Source organism: Drosophila virilis, chromosome X, assembly GCF_030788295.1.
Source record: "Drosophila virilis strain 15010-1051.87 chromosome X, Dvir_AGI_RSII-ME, whole genome shotgun sequence".
Lineage (NCBI taxonomy): Eukaryota > Metazoa > Arthropoda > Insecta > Diptera > Drosophilidae > Drosophila > Drosophila virilis.
This window is the reverse complement of record NC_091543.1, coordinates 27,017,256-27,041,012: the sequence shown is the minus strand read 5'-3', so window position 1 is coordinate 27,041,012 and position 23,757 is coordinate 27,017,256. Positions and strand designations below refer to the sequence as shown.

General features: G+C 40.9%; 2 protein-coding genes across 5 annotated transcripts; both read right to left on the bottom strand.

Annotated features, from left to right (window-relative positions):
• Positions 1 to 224: 224 nt before the first annotated feature.
• On the bottom strand, positions 225 to 8,213 carry LOC116652053 (GATA zinc finger domain-containing protein 4-like). 2 transcript variants are annotated; one of them, XM_070211213.1, is made up of 7 exons: positions 6,656 to 6,806; positions 6,049 to 6,077; positions 5,274 to 5,357; positions 3,399 to 4,216; positions 1,502 to 1,599; positions 491 to 1,033; positions 225 to 365 (listed from the first exon to the last, which is right to left on the bottom strand). In XM_070211213.1, exons 4-7 carry the CDS (start codon positions 3,552 to 3,554, stop codon positions 356 to 358), a joined length of 807 nt encoding a protein of 268 aa, XP_070067314.1. In that variant the 5' UTR covers positions 3,555 to 4,216; positions 5,274 to 5,357; positions 6,049 to 6,077; positions 6,656 to 6,806; the 3' UTR covers positions 225 to 355. The 2 variants fall into 2 exon arrangements, with proteins under 2 accessions (XP_070067314.1, XP_070067317.1); XM_070211216.1 differs by lacking the exons at positions 3,399 to 4,216; positions 6,049 to 6,077; positions 6,656 to 6,806 and adding an exon at positions 8,106 to 8,213.
• Positions 8,214 to 10,029: 1,816 nt separating this feature from the next.
• Lrp4 (LDL receptor related protein 4) lies at positions 10,030 to 23,390 on the bottom strand. Of its 3 annotated transcripts, none has more exons than XM_002055083.4 (14): positions 22,854 to 23,390; positions 21,082 to 21,869; positions 18,717 to 20,257; positions 18,154 to 18,275; positions 17,902 to 18,093; positions 16,258 to 17,723; positions 15,806 to 16,021; positions 14,521 to 15,746; positions 13,892 to 14,283; positions 13,699 to 13,824; positions 13,511 to 13,628; positions 12,576 to 13,068; positions 12,357 to 12,514; positions 10,030 to 12,078 (listed from the first exon to the last, which is right to left on the bottom strand). In XM_002055083.4, exons 2-14 carry the CDS (start codon positions 21,131 to 21,133, stop codon positions 11,941 to 11,943), a joined length of 6,240 nt encoding a protein of 2,079 aa, XP_002055119.3. In that variant the 5' UTR covers positions 21,134 to 21,869; positions 22,854 to 23,390; the 3' UTR covers positions 10,030 to 11,940. The 3 variants fall into 3 exon arrangements, with proteins under 3 accessions (XP_002055119.3, XP_032295769.1, XP_032295770.1); XM_032439878.2 differs by having other exon boundaries at positions 21,082 to 21,872; positions 22,967 to 23,390; XM_032439879.2 differs by having other exon boundaries at positions 22,967 to 23,390.
• Positions 23,391 to 23,757: the final 367 nt, after the last annotated feature.

Genomic DNA, 23,757 nt, shown 5'->3' with positions numbered 1-23,757 from the left:
TGTCTTATGGCATTCTGATCGTGTCATAGATTGTTATATACTTTGGTTTTTGATTTCACATTATGTAGATTGATATAAATATCATAGATACATATGTATGTGTATGTACGTATATATAGCATTGATTTATATACTCACATGATGCGATGGTAGGCATCCGGCTGCGTTTGGGCACATGTCACGGACTGCTCGGACTCCGTAGAGTCATCGCGCAGCGTCGCAACGCCGAGCGGTAGGATGGGTATTATAGCAGCTGTTGCAGCTGCCGCTGTTGCCGGCGGTCCCGCCAATGCCGCCGTGTATGCTGTCGGCGGCGTTCCGGTAAAGGTTTGCGTTTGTGGAGATGGTGTCGTACTTACGGCCTCCTATACGTAACCAAAGGGAAGCAAAAAATAAAAAAAAAAAGACAGAAAAGAGAAAATCGCCATCAATTTGGAGAATGTTCCTAATATGGCAGAGCACTGAATTAAGATTGAGAATACACAAGAACCTTGAATTCGGCTGATTCCTGTACCGAGAAGCGTTTGCGTTCGTATTGAATTTCCCGCTCAATGGAGCGGCTGCGAAAGGCGGGCGGCAGCGAGCGATCCGGTGGTGTTTGCAACTTGGGTGTGTCCGGCGTGTGAACCCGTCCACTGGTGCTGACCTGTGTTGCAGCACCTTGTTGCAGCTGCAATTGCTGTCGCTGCGGCTGTTGTTGCTGCTGTTGTTGCGGCTGTTGTTGCTGCTGCGGCTGCTGTTGTTGTTGCTGCTGCTGCTGCTGCTGTGAATGCGACGATGTTGTAGGTGGACTCTTTTCGCTTTGTTGTTGCTGCTGTTGTGGCTGCTGCTGCTGCTGTTGCTGCTGTTGCTGCTGCTGTTGCTGCTGCTGCTGTTGCTGTTGTTGTTGTTGCTGCTGTTGTTGCTGCTGGTGCTGCTGATGCTGTTGCTGTAATTGCTGCTGCTGTTGTCGCTGCTGGTTCTGTTCCTCACGTTTTTGCTGCCGTCGTATTTCAAAGTCCAGCAAACGCGCCTCACGTTGCTCCTTGTCGCGCTGTTTACATGCAATTGTTGCAAAGTGCATTTTAACTATAAATTCATCATCAGCTCTACGGCCATATTTGTGCCTAATTACGAGCAATACTTATGGAGTTTCTCATCATTGAGCGCACTTTGCATTTTTGATAAAGCTGATTGCATAAATAAATGTTTATTTTTCTTTTTTTTTCGTTTTTCGATTTGTTTTTAGTTTCTCTATTTGTTTTGTTTTGTTTTAGTTGTTATTTATCTTTTTTTTTTTGTATTTGTTTTTGTTGGGGCCGCGTCTGCTTGCACACACACACACACAGCTTTAGACGCGCACGGATAGACGCACGCACGCACGCACTCGCACACACACACACAGGCACATACGCATTCAGCGAGCGAGTGACAGGGAAATTGATTGAGAGAGACGGGTGGGGGAGAGAGAGAGAGAGAGAGAGAAGGAGAGAGGGAGAGACACATGCACCGACACACTCACCTTATAATTGATAGCGTCCTGCTCTTCCTTTTTGGCCTCACGTTCGTTGCGCTGCCGATCGCGTTGCTTTTCCTCGTCGGTTTGCGCTGTTTTGCTGTCTGTGTTGTGAAACGAATAAAAAAAGAGAAACAGAAACAAATGCCGATTGATAACTAATATGTACAGCTATTCAATTGCCATCGTCGACGGGTGGCTGCGTTCTCCATGCGCAATTCGAAAAGCAAGAAATCCTTACCAAATTAAAACGAATCATGAGCATACCGAATACATACATACAATGCATACGAAATCAAGATACATACATAATTATTTACATGGTGTTACTTTTAGCGGGATCAGCATGCCGTATTTACATACATATATGATACAGAAACAAATAACAAAAACAAACGTATGCACAAGCAAAACGAAAATCAAAAAAAAAAAGAAAACAAAAAAAAGCAAAAAAAATAATCAATAAACTAAACTAGTTCTAGAAGACTTTTGACAAGCTACAACCACTTCCCTGTTGCATTCCGACGTGCACAATTCATATACTATTTATATAGATCTAACTATAGCTACGAATAAGCGAAACTATAAATTTTAAACTGGTATGTAGGAATTGTTGCACTTATGTATGCATGTACTAAATTTGGCAGATGGTTCACTTTCATTAATATATATAGTTGATTTCTTATTCGATTTCAGAAAATAAAGCTATACTATACTACTTTTAACTTTACTTTATACACATACATTGACTTGGCCCAAAAGTATGCTACGAAATTTAAGCTGAACTATATTACATTATTATTGGTCTTAAAATGATGGACTATGTAATTTCCCAAGCTCAGATAATTTTGCAAGTGAAGTTTATTTTTGTACAATATGAAAGCAAAAGCTGGGATAAATATTGGAACAAATTATTAGTTTTAGTTAGTTACATAAAATACAGCTAATTTGCATTAATTATTATCCGTAGTCTAGAACTACTAAGATTAGTTTAGTAATAATATGTGAAGCATATATATATATATGAGAATGAGTATCAGCATGTTAGGTACTAGCTAAATGCTTGAGCATTTGATTAAAATTGAATAAAAGCTATTGTTCGCAAACTATACTGAAGTGTACTTAAACAATTATGAAGAATGCTTTCAATGCATTTGCCTAATTCAATAAGCTACACTTTCAGCTCGTGTCATTAGGTTAAAAGCGTGACCTTCAGTTTGCATTAAAATAAGTAGTACATATATGCATAAGTTGTGTATACAATCATACATACCAGATTTGCGTTTGTGTTAGTTGTGCTTCTTCTTCATCTTCTTGTTCTTGTTCTTATATTCTTTGAACCAACCACACTATTTGTACAATAATTGTATTAAATGTAAGTACATACATATGTATGTATGTATGCATGTGCCATAACCTTTGAAAAGGAATCACTTGAAGCGAGAAATATTACAGAGACGCGATATTCTACTTATGGACTTATGTATGTGCTTACAGTTATTCGACATACTTATGTATGTGCATAAGTATACAACAAGAGCAAACAATACCAAATGGAAATAAAAAATTGGGGCAAACTAAAAACGAATTATTGTACTTATACTGCAGACAATATTTGCAAACAGAATTTGGGGAAAATAATGCTTTCTGCAACCATAGCAAAACAATCTAATAAGTATAATAAACAGAATTCAAATAACAAAAATAATAATCATAATAATACTAAAAAGAATACGAATAGAAAACAGAAAATATGCGATAAATTTCAAATTCAATTTAGGCAACACTACGAGACCAGACAGAGAGACAGACAGAGAGAGAGAGAGAGAGAGAGAGAGAGAGAGAGAGAGAGAGAGAGACAGAGAGCAAGAGCGAGATTGAGTGAGATAGGCGTACTCCTTACCTCTAGATGTGTCAGTTGGTTTTGTTGTTGTTCTTTGTTGTTGTTGATGTTATTGTTGATGTTGATGTTGATGTTGATGTTGATGTTGTTGTTATTGTTCTTGTTCTTGTCGGAGGTGGTTACAGTGGGTGTGTCGATTGTATGATATTTTAGCATTTAAATTTGCAACCTGACGAGTGCGTGTGTTGCGTGTGCAAAGCAGCGTAAAGTTTTATATTTATTATTATTATTTTTTTTTCTTTGTTCTTGCTTTTATTTAATTGCTATGATTTTGCAATTTTGATTTTTTTTTTTTTTTTTTTGTTTGTTTGTTATATATTCAATTTAATTTTGAGTTTAATTCTTTTTTTCGTTTGTTTTCATTTTGAACAGCGACGGCGGCGTTTATCGACGAAATTAGCAGCGTGAGAGTGTGTGCGTGTGTGCGCATACCATAAAGAGGGCAGTTTACCGTTACAACCGGGCACAACGAATTATCGAATAAATGGCAGCAGCTGCATATGCAGTGGCAGTGTATGTGCGTGGGCGTCTGTGTGTGTGTGTGTGTGTGTGTAATTGCTTGTTATCTTTTTTTGTTTTTTTGTGTATGTTTTACTGTCGTGTTGCTGAGGTCGAGGAAACACAGAATATACAAATACTCTTGCAGCTATGCACATGTGTGTGTGTGCGCGTGTGTGTGTGTGTGTGTGAGTGTGTGTGTGTATTTGCTCATGTGTTATTCTGTCTACGAATCATGTTGAAAATGTTGATGTACCGTTTAATGTTAGCATGTATGGCAAGTAATACATATATACGATCTTGCTAGAACTGTAGCTGAGCTGTGGCAGTTACGTGGTCGTGGAGGTGGGCGGTGGGCGTGTCAAGGTGGATTAACGACACAATATCAAAGAAAAGAAAAGAAACAACAAAATTGTGAATGATTAATAATTTGATTGAAAACGATTTGCTTTGCATTGCTTTGCTCATTTTTGCAATTGGCATTAACTATGCTTTCATGTATGTTTTAAGCAAAAACAATTTTTCAATTTCAGTACATCTGGTTGCAGCAGCAGCCACAGTTAAAACATACGTCTACATATATATATATAGAGAAACGAGTTAAAACAAAATCAACAAAATACACAATTGAATTCCTGTTTCTAAGTCTGATATATAACATACTATATTATTTTCTAGCCCCACTAATCGATCTGAAACTAACTAACTAGTTTTCTAATTTTAATTACAACGTGTTGTGAATGTTTGGAAAATTGTTTGGAAAACTAAACTATTTGATTTCGCTAACTGCTCTTAAATACACACACACACACACTCGTATATGTGTTCTCATACCTTGCAGATTGATTCTTCTTGGTCTGGAAACTATTAGCTACATACATACATACGTAGGCGCCGTTATGCATTTGCCTAGGTAATTGTTTATCCAAAATGAAGTTGAAAACAAAAAACTTAGAACTTAAATTGTGACTGAGTTTCTTTTTGTGTTGTACTATATAATATACTTATATAGCATTTGGTACATATGGTACTTAGCACTCGTACTACACGATAACAGTCTCATTTTAATAAACGTACCAAGAATTTCGAGATACATAATCAATATTTTAGATACATACATATATTTGTATTGATATTTAGCATAGTATATAGTTTTACATCTATGAGTATACGATTCAGGTTCACTTAGTTACATACGTACGTATACAAACGCAAGAATATATTTAATCGAACTGTAAACAGAGCAAGAGACTGGGTACATTTAGAGACTTGCCGTTATAAAGGAAAAACAACCAAGGAAATCAAAAACGAAAAATTATGAAAAGACGTACAAGAAATCAAAAATGCTGCAACTTCTAAATCGTACATGCAACTCACTTGAGGAGCCGCCGCCAGCGCCAGGTGGCGGATAGGAAAACCAAAATTGATGTGCCAGTTTGAAATGGCCCAAAGATGGGCTTGCTGCAAGAAAAACAATTCATCATATACTTTACAATGGGGTTTAAATATGCGTGGATATGTCATTCTATTCTATGTATGGGTATATCTTCTAGTCCTATTTATCAACAAGTATCCTGCCCAATATTACCTAATAGGGGAGAATAATTCAATATTTTCTCATGTTAATTTGATAATATTCTCTAATATTCACGTCGTCTTGAATTCGACTCAAATTCAGTTCAAATTGCATTCAATAGCAGTTGAAGGATGGTTCTAAAAACTGCGATTTACTTAGTTATAAAAGTCAACTAAAACTAATAAATATAGTTCACTTAGTTGCATAAAGCTTTTAGGCAAGTTCTCTTATAAGTAAATGAGCTCTCTTTTATATTCTCTTTACAAAGCACATTCAAGCCTGGATTAGCTAGATATATACATGTACATAAGGTCAATAAAATATAAATTTAAACTTTTGCTCAACATAATGATCAAATTTTCAGCTAAGAGAAAATAAAATATTGTGTATCTGCTCTGAGCAATGCCCATCTAGTTGAAAGTTAAGTATTTAAGGTTTATATATGCCCTATAAATATACCGTTAGGTTCATTATAATAGAAACGGTAATCATGGCATGTTTGTTAAAGCACGTGACACCTTTTGTGCCGGCTTCCTTGGAATTGTGTGTTCTGCTCAAGTTACAATGGATACTCACCAATTAACTAGAGTCGTGTACTTTTCTGACTTGATAAGATAAAGAGCTTAGTTTAGTTTTTATGTTGTTGGCAACGAATCGAATGCATGTACATATGTATGTGTGTACGTGCACACATATGTGCAGATACGTACATACGTATGTAGCTTTTAAATGTGCGTGTGTGTTATATGTATTTGATTGCATGTGCATGTGCCATGTGCGTATATGTGTGTGTGTGTGCGTGTGTGTATGTGTGTGTGTTGTATAAATGTATATTCATCATAATGCCACAAACGAGCTTCGAACAGTTCAACTGGGTTTTATATCCCATTGTAGTTCGAAAATTCAAGCAAATTAATGTTTAACAAATACACACACCCGCTTACGCGTACACACTCACACACACACACATACAGGCAATGCTGCAATGCACAACAAACAACATTCAATAATATGCTAAAAAAAAAAATCCACGTATAATCCTCTTTGATTAAGTTTCTGGCGATTAACCGGTTAAACTTTGACGGAACTGAAGCACAACGTTAAATACATATAGGTTAAACGGTAAACGTTATATATGACACATTTGCAACATTTTCAAGTGTAATTTAATATGGGCACCTACTATATGAAATTCGACACACTGCGCTGCCGTTTATCGCGAGTCGAGGAGGGTTCTGCAAGTACGAACAAGTATCAAAACGCCAGCAGCATCAAATGTTTGTCGTCGGCCTTCGCAATGCAAAGCGCTGTCGCTGTTAACGCCGCAGTCGCGGTCGACGTCGACGTTAACGTTGCCAACGCCATTGCTGTCGCTGTCGGCGGCAATCGTCGGCCATTCGGCTGGCAGTTTTGCGCCTTCGTATTTGGCCACACTGCAGTTGCACCGCACAAGTCTCAAGTAGCCCGCCCCAGTGCCAGCGCGCGCTCTCTCGCGCTCATGCTCTCGAATTTGTTTCTTTTTTTTTTTGTTTTCTTTGGCACTCTCCGAGTGGTCGGCTCTCTCGGCGCTCGGCGCTATTAACGTCGCTTTTCTTTTAATTGGCATTAACGATTTCAAGCCAAAAGCAAGGTGCAACACAGCGAAAACGTATGCAAAACATTCGGACAAGAAACATGACAACTACAACTAAATACTTGGAAAGTCTCTTATTTTCTTTTTTTTTTTTTTTTTTTGTGTATTTGTGTCCAAGTATTAACTTAAGCTCCAGCCGATGTGCTAACGTGCTAAACAATTGTTGGCACAAATCCAAAAGGCAGCATATTGCTGACATCATCTGATGCCCAAAAATTGGCTCAAAATCCCAAAAACAAATCAGCAAAACCTTGGGCTTTAATTGAGTGTTAACTAATGCATTGATCATGCAAGCACCGAAAACAAAAGCTACTCCCACTACATACTATCGTGTTTGATCATTAAAGTTTAATCAATCAAATATACTAGATAATCGACCAAATATTTAAACATGCAGGCCAACTAACTTTTATATAAGATGGCATGTATACTAAATGTAACCCCATTTACTATAACACACACATACTATACCAAAACTGAAGTGCACAATTTATTGCCTACTTTCTGGCGCTGTAAAATTGCCTACTGAAGAAGTCTCTGCTCAGCCAGCTTATGGCACGATACTGTGACACTCACATCACCAGATTGGGCAGCAACTAATGACACAATAGTTAAACACTTATTATATAGTTCTAGTATAAGAGTAGTTTTTCTATATATATATATATCGGACATATCCTATTTGGTAATTTGCTTTGGCTTCAGCTTTAGAGGGCGCCAGTTTGTTTGTTTTGCTATTTAATAAATAAGCAGCTAAATAATGCAGACACGAGAACACCCACAAAAGTATGCGCACATATAAAAATATACGGAAGACATACATATGAACAATGCGTGATACAGTCTATTTAGTTGAACATTGACAACTTTCAGGCATTCTATCCAACTATATACACTTTTTTATGGAGAGACAAAAAAAAATATAAAAAACAAGAAAAAATAGAAAGAAATATATAAACACTTTAAAATTTGTATGCTTATCCGTATCATAAGGCATTACCATTGGCTACAGACGAGTAGCCAAAAAACCGGAACAAGCTAAACCAGGGCACGTTTGATGCGTGAAGTGAGACTTGTCGGGGACTTGCAATGTGTGTGACTGTGGCTGCTGGACTTGATTGTGCGACTGGCTGGGTGCTCCCACGTCGCCTCGGTGCTGCCCAAAACTATGCACATTGTCTCATAATGGATGCCTGATTACAACCGAGAACGAGCGCCAGCACATGGTTAAAACTCTAACGAGCCACGAAGGAGCGAAATAGCGAAATAGCGAAACATCAGCAACTCGCATACACTCTCTTTTTGGTTTTGGGAGAGCGCATGGCTCTCAGCACGTCTGCGTGGGAAAGCAGGAATTCGCCGAAGCACCCAGCAGGGTCCTTGTCCCCTGACTCCTGTCCTACATGTGCCACTTCTGATATTTAACCGTTCATTTATGCTGCACAGATTCTTCGAAACTCTTAACCTCTGCTTAACCATGACAGATAACATGTGCTTAAGTAAATTCTTATGACAAAGTGGAAAGTACAATCTAACAAACTATGTCGGTTCTACAACCAAAGCGCACATATATGTAAGCATGCGTGGGCTTAGGACTTGGTACTTGAATTAAATATGCGCTACTTGCTTAAATAGACCGCCAATTTTTAGCTTGAAGCTATGTAGCACGCCGATTGCCCACCACAAAATATCGATTTGTTTATTTAACTGACAAACTATTTTATTCAACATTCAAAGCAAAACAGTTATCGATATTAGCACGAAATCGAAATTTGAATGACTCAGCGCTATCGCAAGAGTCCGTTAACAAATGGAATTTTCCATTCTTTTAATTATATGTTTTATTTAACTCATTCAATGTCCGATTTCTGATTCAAAAGGGCCAGCGGAACAAGCATATGCGAAATGTTAAACATTGCGCAGATCTGCATGCAAAACAGCAACAACAAATCTAAAATAAATCAAGGATCATTAGGCATATATGTATGTATGTTTTGGAAACTTTATTTCTCCGTGTTTGTTTTACACTAAAACAAACAAACAAAATGCAAGTTTGAGTTTCCCCCAATTATTTCCAGCGCGATGAATAGAGAGTGAGAGAATCATGAGGTAGAGATGACAGACCCTTAGATATTAAATACAATGATTACAGAAATGTTTTTAATAAATAGATATATTTTAATAATATCAACTCCTGTTTATGCTTTATTTTTTATTGAGCACTCGACCTGTCCCAAATGTGCGATAAGGTTTGGTTAAATTATTTTACAAATTGACACATTCGTCGATTTACATACATCATATGTTCTTGTTTCTATATTTATGAATTCTGCATATCAATAAAAAACAAATAAAATACAAACAAAAAACAGATTCTTTAGTGTTTTTCTTTTGTTTTTTTTTTAGGTTTTTTAGGTTTTTTTTTTTTTTTTTTTTTTTTTTGACACATCTCGTTGCGATGACAATTCATTCATATTTTTTTGTAATACATACAATACATACATATTTAGTTTTCAGTGCAGCTTCAACGCAACGGTTTTTATAATGTCATCAATACGAACAGAAACTATATTTTTTTATTTATTTATTTTTTTTTTTGGTTTTGTTTCTGCTTTTATGTATATACATATATTTACGGATACGTAAGATTTAAACCCAGTAATTACTAAGACTAACAATCAAAGCTGTGCAAATCGAAAATTTTCCTTTTTTGGTTTTTGTTTTCCTTTAATTCTTTTTTGTATTTTACTTTATTTATTTATTTTATACCATTTTTTTTTTTTTTTTTGATTTCCGAAACACCAATCAATTCCACTTTCGCTGAACTTGATAAAATCGCGATTGCTAGTGTTGAAAAATTCCATATGCATGAACATTGGAAGATTAAAACCAGTTTGTATAGTATTTGTTGAGTTTTTTCTTGCTTTTGTTTTTTTTTTGTTGTTTTTGTTTTCTTGTTTTTGTTTTTTTGTTTTTGTTTTCTTGTTTTTGTTTTCTTGTTTGCTCATAGTTTCAGTGTCGCCATTTTCATATTTTTGTATTCAGAATACTAAAAATATAAATTTTAGTGCCAGCAGAACATAAAATGTTAACAGTAAAATATAAACATTCGAAAGTGTGTGTGTGTGTTTTTTTTTCGTTTTTTAAATCAGTTGTAATTTTTGATTTTCTTGTGGCTTTTATAAAGGCAATCATTTGTTAAAAATATTATATTATGTTGACTTTCTCATTTGTATTGGCAACACTGACTGTCATAAGTATATGTACACACATTTGTACTAGTTTACTCTCTGCCAATTTTTGTGGTTTAGCTATGGGTGAAATTTTGTCATTATTGCACGGTGAATCGGTCGGCCAACACTCGCAGGGAGTTAAAACTGAAGAAATACAAAATATACGAAACAAAAATGTTTTCGAACTCTAATCATATTATGAAGGCGCATACAAATAATAAATTTCCACATATACATAAATATATATAAATCAATTGAATGGCGTATGAAAGGCCTTAAACATAAAGCAATTACATATTTGTAGATATATTTGTGTATCTACAGATTTTTTTTTTGTTATTTAAGCAAACCAAAGTGTGAATTATATTACAATTTGTTGCCCAGACGATTTTTAACGATTTAAGTCACATTTATAACGTGATAATACTTGCTTGCGTACTACTAACATTTACAATTCATTGTTGCAACTGTGTTGCAAACTTTCATTTTATACAAATTTCCACCCGCCTCTCATTTAGTCGATTTTTGGTACGAATCCAGTTTAACCAGTATTGGAAAGGAATGAAAAAGAATGAAAACTACAGGGAAACAATGCAAATCTTTGAAAGTTCACATTTGAGTTTGGTTTTAGTTTTTTTTTTTTTTTTTTTTTTGGATCTGGACTAACTATGAAATTACATGGCTTAGAGCGGGATAGCAGCACATGTTACCCAAAGAAAAACTTGTACTTGCTGCTTATTAAATATTTTTTTTAAACTGAAATTTACTTAATTTTCATTTGGAACAAATAGCTCTTGAATAACTCCCAGACTAATGTTTAAAATAAAAGAGGAACCACTAAATAAAGTACTATACTGAAACACATTTTCTTATATAGCTCTGCTCCATTCACACACTAGCTGTTCTCTTCTCCTCTTGTCGCCCTACAAAACTCGGTCCCATTAAGCTGTATGACCTACTTGTATATTATTCTTTACAAAAAAAAAAAAACTTCTTTCCGTTCAGTATATTTACAGATGTGATTGTGTACACACTTTTTGAGAGGTTATGTATGCATTACAGATAGAGATATAAGTGCATATAGTATCAATCGAAATATATATCATGCTCTAACATATAACATACTGGTACTGAAAGGATTTCGACTACCATACATACATACATATCATCTATATTTGGTTTTGGGCAAGCATAATCACGGCATAAATAGTTGACTCTCAAAATAGAATTGAATAAGGGTATATATCAAAATCGACGTCTGTAACAGGCCTTATGTCTTTACTTAGCTTCAATAATATTACACAGCCAGTTAGGCAGATCATCTATAAGTATTTACTTATACATGCCTTTTCCAAAGCATAACACCTAACCCAATAATAGCCAAAGAATCTGAGCAGATCAGTTCCTCAGCTCTATACATACATCATCATCCATCAGTTTCATCACCATTATCATTATCATTATCATCATCATCATCATCTTGATCATCTTAGTCATCAATATCTCATTCTCATAGTAACAAAATGGTATTAGTAATTATGTAGGGATGTTTTTTTTTTAATGATCTTAATGTTTCTCTGAGTTATGTTACGTCTTTTCAGTTTATGTGATAGTCGAGAGCGTTGTCAGTTGCATAGTCTTTGTCGACGGCGAAGCCATCGGGGAGGGCGTTGGCACAAACAGGCTGGACGAGGCAGTTTCCGTGGTTAGACTGCGCTCCTCGTACACTCCGGTGCGTTCCTGCAACACGTATTATACAAATATATATATATGCATATTGTATAATATGGGAGAAAATACGGAGAGGTTTACGGTTCGAAATAAAATTTTCACATCTACGAGCTCCGATTTTGGCGCAATAAACCCAAAAAATATGTGCACATATATGCAGAAATTCGAGCATTTGGATAGGTTTCTTTTGAGGTTCGGTTCAAAGGGATAAACGTATAGGACTTTCGAGTTGGAACCGGTGTGATTCTTGTCATAAAACCAATAAAGCAGTCTCAAGAACAACTTACGTGCGATTTGTCATATTTGAAACGTTTCCAGATGTTTGTCTTAGGCTCCATAGGTGTGCCGTCCACGTTATAGTTAGGATTGGAGAAGGTCAGTACTGAGCGGCTGGATCCTCGTGAGTTGCGCTTCGCCTTTTTGCGATTTGTATTAAAAGCAAGCACTGTTAAGTGAAACGGAGTATTATTATGCGATCCATAGATAAAAAGCAATAGGAGACCTACTGAATATGACGAGCATTATGATGATGACCATCACAATGACAACGCCGAGCGCTACGAGCACAAAGAACTCGCGCTCGCTGTTCTCCTTGTTCTTGATGTCATCGTCGAGCTGGTTATTGTTATTCTGGTTCTCAGTTGATCCGGTGTCATCTGTCAGCTCGTCCGAGTAATCGGGTTGATCGCTCTCGAGGCGTGCCTGGACCATCTCTTTGGGCGTGGTAGAACATGCGCGTCTATCGCTCTCCATTCGATCCGGACAGGCGCACACATAATCGACGGCACGGTAGAAGCACAGATGCGAACAGCCCCCATTATCCTGGGCGCACTGATTCCAGCTCTTTGCCTGGCGCTGTAGCGAGACGGCGCGTATGTCCAGCGCACCACTCAGAGCGTCGCGCACTTCGAATGGATAGCTATAGCCCATGCGTGGTACCCGCTGTGAGCGGTACACGGACTTGTTGTACCAATCGGTCCAGTATATGTTGCTCTCGAACTGAAAGAATGCATGTTTATGTGACAACAATTGGAGCGTTCAAGTCGGGATTGCCCGAGCTTGTTGTGCTCAACGTCAAGCTGCCGTTGCAAATATTTAAGCCAGCCTCTAACACGGTCGGTGCTCAAAGCTCGACCTTAATGGAATTTTTAGGGCTTCAATATGCCAGAGGCGTGTGTATGAGGTACTTTTTTCAATTAGAAAAAATTGGCATATTTTTAATCTGTGCACAACAAAGAACATATCAAATTTCAAATTTCAGGCTGATTGCAAAACAAAGTCTCAAAATAATGATGGGTGAACAGAGGGGCCTGACTGGATCGACTCAGCAAGTCGTCTTCCATATATTGCATATGTTACATTTTCACAAAATATACCATTTTAATACTTATTGAGTGGGTTCAGTTTATAAAAAAGGGTTGGAAGGGCAAGTTTCGCTTACCATGGTCAGGCCGAATGGGTGTGGGGCATACGGCACAATAGTCTGACGGCGTTTTCCATTGAAATCCACCTGGCCAATATTGTCCTCAAGCGCATCGGCCCAAAGCAAACGTCGATTGCTGTCGGAGGTCATCAAATTGTTAATAAGTCATGAACTTTATAGGAGTGCACCCATGCCATGAAACTTACGTAAAATCGATGGTCAGGCCCGTGGGAAAACCAATGCCAGATGTCACAATCGCTGTGCGATTTGAGCCATCCAAAATACTGCGTTCGATTTTCGACGGTGAGTTCCAGTCCGACCAGAAAAGATAGCTGCAGCGGCGAGAGATGAAATAAATGAGCCTTAGCAATATCTAATGAAAAGCTGACTATCACATACGCCTTGGATGGATGCACGATAAGAGAGCGCGGATCGCCCAAATCGTCAGTGATGAGCTTCTTGCGGCAGCTGCCATCGAGGCGCGCCACTTCAATCAGCTTGCGATCCGTGTCCGACCAATAGAGATTATCGGCAATCCAGTCAACTGCAATGCCATTCGGAGTAAGCAGCTCGGTGCTGACCACCACCTTGCTGTCGGTGAAATTAAGCAGATTCACGCGGCGAATGACGTCCAGATTGACATCAGCGAAGAAGAGCCAATTGTTGCGATAGTGATAGTCCAGGACAACTGCTCCGTGAACTCCATTGATAGGCAGCACCACGTCCATGTAGTCCCCACTATTCAAAGAGATCATGCCGATGCCCGAGCGCAGCGCAATCAGTAGATAATCCTGCATGGAAGAGGTAAAGAATATAAGCCATGTCCCGGGAAAAATATATATTTATATATATCCTGAGTGATTGACTAACGCATGCTGATTGGTGCGGCTTTGATGAATTCCACTCGCAGCTTGGCACAATTTTTGATAACTGATTCTAGGAACATTTTTCGTTCAACGTTTGATTCGCACCATTAGGTCAGTCAGTCAGGGCAAACTATTATACATGTGATAGTAGATATAACTTACGTCTGGCAAATTTTGGCATTCCGTTGTACTATTCTCGCGCAACCTGAGTCCAGTGGGGCACTGGCATGTGAAGCCCGCAGGATTGCGCAGGCAGAGATGTGAGCAGCCGCCGTTGTTGTGACCGCAAACATTCTCCGTCATCAGTTGATGCTTAACAATCACTTTAATGTCCATTAACCCATCAATGTTGGTCATGACGTCGCGCTTGGCGCTTGTGTTGCGTCGATCAGCCATGTGCAGGGCCTTGGACTTCCAGTCGGTCCAATAGATGAAGTCCTCGGTGAGTGCCAGTGCATAGGGATGGTGTAGAGATGACATGATCAACTTGCGTTGGTTGCCCGTGTAGTCACATGAATCTATGGTCTTTAGGCGCGCATCCACCCAGTAGATGCGTTTGCTCTTCAGATCCAGTGAGAGCCCGTTTGGCCAGCCCAAATTGGCGGTCACAATGCGAGAGCGCTCGTTGCCGTCCAGGTGTGAACGCTCGATTTTCCGATAGTGTCCCCAGTCGGTCCAAAAGAGTAGACCAGCTTCATAGTCGAGGGCCAATCCACGCGGTGATTCCAGATCCTTATACGCAATGACATGTCGATGGTTGCCCTCAAGGGTGGCCACTTCAATTGTGTGACGACCTGCGTCGGCCCAATAGATTGCGCGTCCAATGGAGTCGACAACTAGTCCGTCCGGATTCTCCAGGCTTTCGCCGATCACCTTATGCACATGCAAGCCATCTGGACTGGAGCTCATGATGACATTCTCAATGGTGTCTGACCAGAAAATATAGCCCGTCTTCTGGTCAACATCGAGAGCAACTGCATTGGAGATCGGCGGCAATGGGAGTACCACATCGATTAGATGGTCAAAGTCTAAAGAGATTTGCCTGATATCGATGCGATGGGCAAAGAGAATATATTTAGAAGGCCCCTCCGAGCACGTACGACCATCTTCCCTTAGCTGCACCCCAACGGCACAGGCGCACGTGAAGCTAGTTGGATTTAGGAGACAAAGGTGGGAACAGCCGCCATTCTGCTTGTCACACGCGTTGTAAACCCGCCGGCGCATCCGATGGAAGACCCGTATATCCATTAGGTCACTGGTGTTTGCGATAACAGTGGCGACGCTCTTGCCCGTCATTTTATCGGCACTCATCGCCGATTTGGTATCCCAATCGGTCCAGTACACACGACCACCGCTCACATCCAGTCCAAAAGGATGGCCCAGTCCATCTGCATGGCAAGCCATTAATGCGGATCATTTAAAGCTGGAATAGGGCTTCGCTACTTACTGATAATAACCTTGCGGCTACTGCCATCAAAGTTCATGTTCTCCAGGGTTTTGGTGCCGCCGTCGACAAAGTACAGTTTGTGTTGATCATAATCGATGGCGAGTCCATTGGGCCAAATGAGTTTTTTAGACGCTATTATGACACGACTGGCACCGTCCATATTGGCTCGCTCGATCATTGCCTCTTCACCCCAGTCCGACCAGAACATAAGACCATCTATTTCAAAGAAAGGAAAATTAGAATGTGCCATAAACTGTGCCCAAGCTAAGACTAGCAAAACTGGGGGTGGTTCCTAAGTTTCTTGAAATCTTTCATGAAATCGGGAGTTACTCTCAAACTGTTTTTTAGAGAAAGTGCTTTTGGCACTGAATTATCATCTACAAAAGAACCCGATAACCGACAATGGCCGTGCAATTTTGTCACCTTTTTCATCTGTTCTCCATAATGCTTACCTATCGGATTGACAACAATATCGCGTGGCTTATCCAATTTTTCCCAGACAAGCAGCGTGCGCATTTTGCCATTTGTGGTGGCCACTTCGATGCGATTCGTTGAGGGATCCGTCCAGTACAGCTTATCGGTGATCCAGTCGAGTGCCAGGCCAACGGGCGAAACTAAATTCGAGTGCACGACGCGCTGCTGATAGCTGCCATTTAGATGGGCCTTATTGATGGAGCTACGCTCCACGTCGGTCCAGTAGATGAAATCGGTTTCGCTGCACCAGTCCAGAGCAACTGCATGCTTAAGGTTATCCAGGGGCACAATCATGTCGACCTCGTTCGGACCGGAGGGTTTGCTGTTTAGCTGGCGCAGGCGAATGTCCTTGCGCCGCGCGACTAGCACAAGCTTGTCTGGTGCGCTCTTGCAGGTCTTGCCGTCGTCCTTTAGCGAGAGCCCGATGGGACAGCCGCAGCGGCGGGATGTCTTGTTTGGCAGACACAAATGGGAGCAGCCGCCGCGCAGGCCACGTCTGTCCTTCTGGCAACGATCCTGATAGTCCGGCTGCCGTGCCGGATGGTAGGCGTGTATGTCCATGGGGAAGTGAAAGTTCTCGTGCACCGATCGAAAGCCTTTTCCGGTTATCTTGTTTGCAGCCGAGACAGTCTTTGTGTTCCAGTCGGTCCAGTACATGGTATCCTCAAAGATGGTTAGAGCAAACGGATGAGGTAGATGTGTGCTAAGCACCTTGTTGCGCTCGCTGCCATCCAGGTTGGAGCACTCGATGGCATGCTGCTTGGCATCGGCCCAATATATTTTGCTATTGGGATAATCGATGGCCAGGCCATTGGGCCAGGTGACACCTTTCGAAATAATCACTTGTCGCTGCGAGCCATCCATGTGGGCGCGTTCAATCTTCGGATTAGGACCCCAGTCGCTCCAGAATGCCAGGGCCTCGCCCGGATGTATGACAATGGCACGCGGCTTATCCAAATCGCTTGAAGCAATTACCGTACGCAAATTACCCTGAAAATTTGAGACCTCAACGCGCCGAGTGCCCGAGTCTGTCCAAAACAAAAGATCGTGCACCCAATCGACGGCAATACCTCCCGGCGACTCCAAACCCCACTTGATAACATCACGCACCCGTGTTCCGTTGATGTATACCATTTTGATTACATCGGTAGAGACATCGGACCAGAACATAAGACCCTTGCGATAATGAAAGTCCAAGGCAATTGCATTGTGTAGCCCCTTTACTATGGCCATATAACGATTGTTGCTCAGCGTCACGCGCCGTATATCCCATCGGTTGGCCACGAGCAGCGTCATCGCCCCGCCCAGCGCCTTGCAGGTGCGCAAGTCTGGCCGCAATATATAGCCCATCTCACAGGAGCACACGAACGAGCCCAATGTGTTGTGGCACTTCTGTGAGCAGACGGGACTTGTCAGATATTGGCATTCGTCGATGTCCGTGCAGCTGTGCCAGAAATAAAAAACGATCGGGTTTTTTTTTTTTAAATAACTTTTAAGCGTAGAGAACCGTTCGCAAGACTCATAGATGATCAGATAGACTTGGGCATATATACTTGGAAACGGGCTTAGAGAGAGATAGAGAGAGAAGAAGAGAGAGAGAGAGAGAGAGAGACAACACCTACTTGCGCTTATTCGCATTCATTAGATAACCCAAACGACAGGCGCATTCATCTCGTCCTCGAGCCGATTTGATGCACAGCTGCTCGCACTGCCTTGGCTCGGGACATTGTTGCTCTACGGGACAGTTGACTTCATCCTCGCCGAGTGGACAATCGTTTTGGCCATCGCAGACATGTTTCTGGTGTACGCAAATTCTGCAAAGCATTTAGGACATTTCGTATTGTATGGCATGCATGTAATCGATTTGAGCTCACTTTAGGTTGGTGATGTTCTTCTTGGCCGGGCAAAGAAATTGGCCGGGATCGCACAGCAAATGACAGTCCACCTCGTCCTCCGCTGATGAGCAATCCGGATAGCCATCGCAGAGCCAGGTACGCTGTAAGGAATTAATGTTAAGATTCTATTCGCATTCAATTCAATGTTATTTTCAATTCTAATGACTTCCTCAAAAAAGTCAATAAAAAATTAGTATTACTGAGAAAGATGAAAATATGTGTTCTGGTGGGTTCGAGCTCGCAGTCCCATTAACCGAAGAAACTACCTCCTATCGGCTCATAGCCTGCCACAACAAAAGCGATATAATCGATAAAAAGAAAACTATTTATTTGGGAAAAAAATACGTTTGTTGGCAAAGACGGACGAACATTGCACAAAAGCCAATATATCCGCTTTCACGACCTGAACAGAGCATGAAATGTAATTTATGCTCTGAATCACATTTAACGAACTATCGATAGTGAAACACCAATGACAACCTTCGATTACGATCGATAACAAATAAGTGATCGATCAATTTGTTTGCCAAATTTGAACTTACCAAAATACAACGGCCATTGTGACAGGTGAACTCGTCGGGACCGCAGGTCGGTGGATGCTCTGGACTCATATTGCCGCAATCGTTCTCATCCTCGCCGCCGTCACAGTCCTGCTCCTTGTCGCACTTCCAACGCTTGGGAATGCACGTGCCATCCGCACACTTGTATTCGCCGGATGTGCATTGCGATGGCTTCTGTTGGCAATTCTCCTCGTCGCTCCAGTCGCCGCAATCATTGTCGCCGTCGCAGCGAAAGCGATTCAGTATGCATTGGCCGCTGGGTCCACCGGCTCCGCCGAGACCACCACGGCACTTAAACTCACCCTCCGGGCAGCTGTTGATCACGGCCGGGCACTTCAGCTCGTCCGAATTGTCATCGCAGTCGCGTTCGCCGTCACAGCGAAAGGCCAGGGAAATGCAGTAGCCATCGTTGCAGGTGAAATGCTCATCGGTGCAGCTGCTGCGATTGCAGTGCACCTCGTCCGAAAAATCCTTGCAATCGTTTTCACCATCGCATAGCCATTGCCGCGGAATGCAGAAGCCGTTCTGGCACTCAAATTGATCCTCCGTGCAGTTGGTTCGCGCGCCACAGTGCGTCTCATCCGAGTAATCGCCGCAGTCGTCATCACCGTCGCAGAGCCAGTCCTTATTGATGCAGCGATAGGTCTTCGGGCACATGACATGCAGTCCGCTCTGCTCGCATTGCTTTTGCAGCTTGGACATCATGTCATCCATATTGTCGCAATCGAACTCGTCGGAGCCATCGGTGCACTGCACCTCGCGATTGCAACGGCCAATTGATTCGATGCACTGACAATTGCTGCACTGCCACTGCAACTCCTCGCAGCTATTGTGGCAGCCAGTGGACGGCGGTGCGCTGAAGCCATCGCCGGGCTGGCCCAGTTGTCGGGGATCATCGTGGACAACAACCCGGTTGGCGAATGGCCGAAAGCCCTTCTGCTTGTTACTGGCGCCGGCGACAAAACCATCGCGACCACGTGTATTGGCCTGTCTATCCGACTCACGCACCACATACATATCGCCCCGTCCGCCCTGTGCACCTACGTTACGGAACTTTGGGGTATCGCCGGTGCTGGTAGTCCCTGAGCCCGTCATGACGTTGTGCTTGTGGGGCATCATTGGTTCCTTGGTAAATACGTGTCCATACAATTTGTCACTATCCTCATTGTCCTCCAAATGTTCATCAATGTTGTCAAGCCCATGATCATGATCATGTTCATGATCATGTTCATGATCATGCTCAGGATCGTGCTCATGTCCATGCTCGTGTTCATGCTCGTGGTCCTGATGTGGTGGATAGTCGGATACGGAGAGATAGTCGTGATCATCTTCCTTATGCAGCAGCTCATCGGCCAACTCTTCCTCATGCACACCGTGTCCATTTCCGTTCGCAGTTCGTGGATGAGCCGATTGATACCAGTTCTGAGGACGCTCTTGGGTATTTTCTGGACCGCCAGCGCGGTTGCTTATGCCACGCTCATATTGTTCCCCAAGTCCGTAAGTCAAATTGCCAAATCCCAAACCTGCAATGTTTTTATAATGTAAATGTATATGTGCTTAGATGTTATGTACATATGCTGTTTATATGATAGACCCGATATGATTTCAAATAATTCAAATGAAGCTGCGCTGAATACTTTTTGACTTATTTCCTATATGCGCTTAAAAGTATGCTATACTTTTGCTCATAAATTAATTCCTTTACTTTAGACTTTTGCTTTCTAGGAAATTACTTTTCTCTCTTGGTAGACACGGTTTTAAAATATTTCATTAATATTAATTAAATTTACTAATTTTATTTGTAGAAAATTAAATAATATTTTTATATCTACAACATTCTAACTAACATTAGCGCAATAGTTTCAGCTGCGAAAAATCTGCAGATACATTTATGTAGATGTGCGTGGGCTAATAAATTAACAGGTGGTATACATATAGGAGTACAAACATATACACAACACACACATACTAAATATAGCTGAAAACGAAGGTCAAGCTAATTGGAGGAAAATAAAACGGAAGTGGACAATTGAAGTCTCCATTAGGATTTTAATCTAGCATATAAGAATTTAATTAAAAAAATGTTGTACATCATTATAGTCTGTTGCAAAGTAGTTAAAAGCTTTTTAAAGGGTTGCCATCTATGTTTACTCTTGTTGTTAGCCCTTAGTGTTGGCTAATCGTTTAAAATTTGTACCAAGGCTCTAGAGAATTTTCTAATGCTAATGCTAATGCCAATTTTCATTGATAAGTACGCAAATGCATATACATGTACAATGTAAGTAGCTGTGTGTGTGTGTGTGTGTGTGGGTGTATAGTGTGTACGTGACAGAGATAAGATACTTACACAAGCATAGCAGGCACACCAAAGGGCAAAACGGCAAGGCTAGCAAATACATTGCCAACGCGCACGAACGCACGCACACGCTCACGCACACACTGGCGCGCTGGCACACTGGCACGCACGCACGCACGCACGCAACACTGGCGCTTGTTAAGATGTACGGCTGATGCTGCTGCTGCTCCCTCGGCGGCTGCGACAGCTACTGTTGCGGCTGCTGCTGCCGCGGCTGCTGCGGCTCCTGCGGCTGCTGCGGCTGGTTGGCTGTCTGTTGTTGTCTCTTTTTGTTCTATTGGTTTTATTGCGCGTGCGTGTGACGTGCTTCTGATTGGAGTTGGGCGGCTGCTGTGTTGGCGGCTTCTGCTGTTCGCACTTTAATGCGCTTCGCGTTGCGTAGGTGTCACATTCACAATACCGTATGTACATACATATGTACAGAAGCATACATAGTTATGTACATCGGTATACGCTGGCAAGCCAATTCGTTGCCTACACATATGTACACACTTCACTTTTTACGATTGCTGTTTTTGTTGTTCCAAACGTTAATACTGTCAGTGTTGTTGTTGTAGTTGGCGTGGTTGTTGTTGTTGCTATTGTTTTTGGGCGTTTTAAAGTAAACGCTATTTGCATAGAACATTTGTCAGCTCTAATGCCTCGGACTCTGTTCAATATAACATTTCACTTGTTACACATTTGCAACTATTTGCATTTTGTTGCGGCTTAGCTTTTTAGTATTATTTCTGCTACTATTTATTTATGACTATAGTTGAGATCCGTCGAACGTGCTTACGCTGCTAATCGATAAGCATGATTTCGTCGCATTTTATTATCTCTTCTCATGTATGTGTATGTGCATGCATTTTGAGTACATGCTTATATACTATATATAATACCTAATTAGTTGCAGCGTTGCATTTTTTTTATATATGTTAAATATAAACTCTAAACTGTTGAATATCTATATGCAAGTAGTACCAATACGTGCAAAACATATATATGCATGGGTATTTACATATCTAGATTTTAAGATTTTCGAAAACTTAACTGTGTTAACTGTTTCTCAGATTTAAGTTGATATTCGATTTGCATAGTTAGTTGCCTTCAAAAAGTCATTTCATATTCGTCAGCCTCTTCTAGTGTGCTATTTGTTCATAGTTACACACATTCATCAATCATTGGCATTCATTATTGTGCCGATTTTCAGTATTTCCTGATTTGCTCTTTTTGGAAAAATGCCTGTTGCGAGTGCTTTGCAGCATACCTTGAGGCGCAGGCAATTGGTTGACCAATATTTGATTAAGCTATGCAAATCATATTATGAGCCTTGCAATTATCGTATTATCTAGTTTGTATGTCAAACATTAATTAGCTATTGATATTTGTTGTGGCCTTTAGCTGATGCTGTGACCACTTGCTTAGATGAAGCTACTTTATGAGCGAGTATATGTGGGCGTGTATGTGTGCGTGTGGATGTGTGGGTGTGTGGGTGTGTATGCGAGTCTGTTTGTGTTAGTATTGGATGCGTGTATGTGTATGTTCCGGCGTGGGAAACACCCACTCTGAAAGTCTACAGGGACAGCAGCATCACCTACGGCCCACAGACTTCTGGACATATGAAAAGTATTCGCTCCAACTAAGCATTGTGATTGACTTTATGTAAAAATGTAAGAATATAAAAAAAAATCTATTTTGTTAGAATAGAATTTGAGCACGATTTAATGTTTGCTATCGCTGCACTAAATAAAATATTATGTAGAGCATGCGCATTCACTCACATCTACGCACTGCACAATGTATGTAGATACATATATATATTATGTATTTTAGATTAAAGCCGTTTGGTTAACTAATTTTTACGCGTATTTTGCAATTATATTTTGCTTTATACCCTTCGCCCTATGAAGGCAGCTACAGTCGTTGTCGTTGTTGATGTTGTTGTTGCTTTTGTTGTTGCTTTGTTGTTGTTATTGTTGTTGTCGTTGTCGTTTTCGTCGCACAACTTCCTAGCACATTATGTGTGTACATATGTGCTCTGAGCTAATGATTCTGTTGATCCGTTCCGTTTGTATTGCACGCACACAGTTAAAAAAAAATAAAATAAAATGGAAAAATTTCCTGTATTTGTACTGTTTGGCCAATTTTTTGCTGAAGTTTCATATAATTTGTTGCTGTTGTTGTTATTGTTGTTGTTGTTGTTGTTGTTGCTGTTGCTATTGTTGCTGTTGTTGCTGCTGTTGTGGTTGAAGCGTGATTTACGTGCGTCAGCTCAATGCTTGGAACGTCTGCTTCCGTGCTCCGTACTACGAAAAATGTGAAATAACCAGAGATTCGCAGCAGCAGCAGTCGGCGTTCTGCTCCCAATTCGCAGCTGAGCCGACTGTCCCACACAATCTGTGTGTGCGTGTGTCCGTGTGTGCTTTTCTGTGAGAGTGTGTGGGCAGGGAAAAGCTTTCGCTTGGTGATAGCTGAGCGCAAACACAGCGAAGACAAACGTTTTCAATGGGCCTTCTGAATGGGCGAGCGCAGCTCACTAATACACTGACAGCATTTGCGCTCAATGTTCCCACACATACACACACGCGCACGCAGATTGCGTAAAACAATGGAATGGTAACTGTAATCGCTGCTGTTGCTGTAGCCTCGTCCTTGTCTTATGCTTGCGTATACTCACAAAGCTTT

What these genes read in the sequence shown, in the direction of transcription:
- Lrp4 (XM_002055083.4), bottom strand. Translation starts at nt 21,133, where the DNA reads ATGTATTTGCTAGCCTTGCCGTTTTGCCCTTTGGTGTGCCTGCTATGC. An exon ending in CATAATGCTCGTCATATTCA is followed by an intron (nt 12,515 to 12,575) that starts GTAGGTCTCCTA and finishes TTCACTTAACAG; the next exon opens with TGCTTGCTTTTAATACAAAT. An exon ending in TCAAATATGACAAATCGCAC is followed by an intron (nt 12,079 to 12,356) that starts GTAAGTTGTTCT and finishes TACGTGTTGCAG; the next exon opens with GAACGCACCGGAGTGTACGA.
- LOC116652053 (XM_070211213.1), bottom strand. Translation starts at nt 3,554, where the DNA reads ATGCTAAAATATCATACAATCGACACACCCACTGTAACCACCTCCGAC. An exon ending in ACCAACTGACACATCTAGAG is followed by an intron (nt 1,600 to 3,398) that starts GTAAGGAGTACG and finishes TTCACAACACAG; the next exon opens with ACAGCAAAACAGCGCAAACC. An exon ending in AGGACGCTATCAATTATAAG is followed by an intron (nt 1,034 to 1,501) that starts GTGAGTGTGTCG and finishes GCATGTAAACAG; the next exon opens with CGCGACAAGGAGCAACGTGA.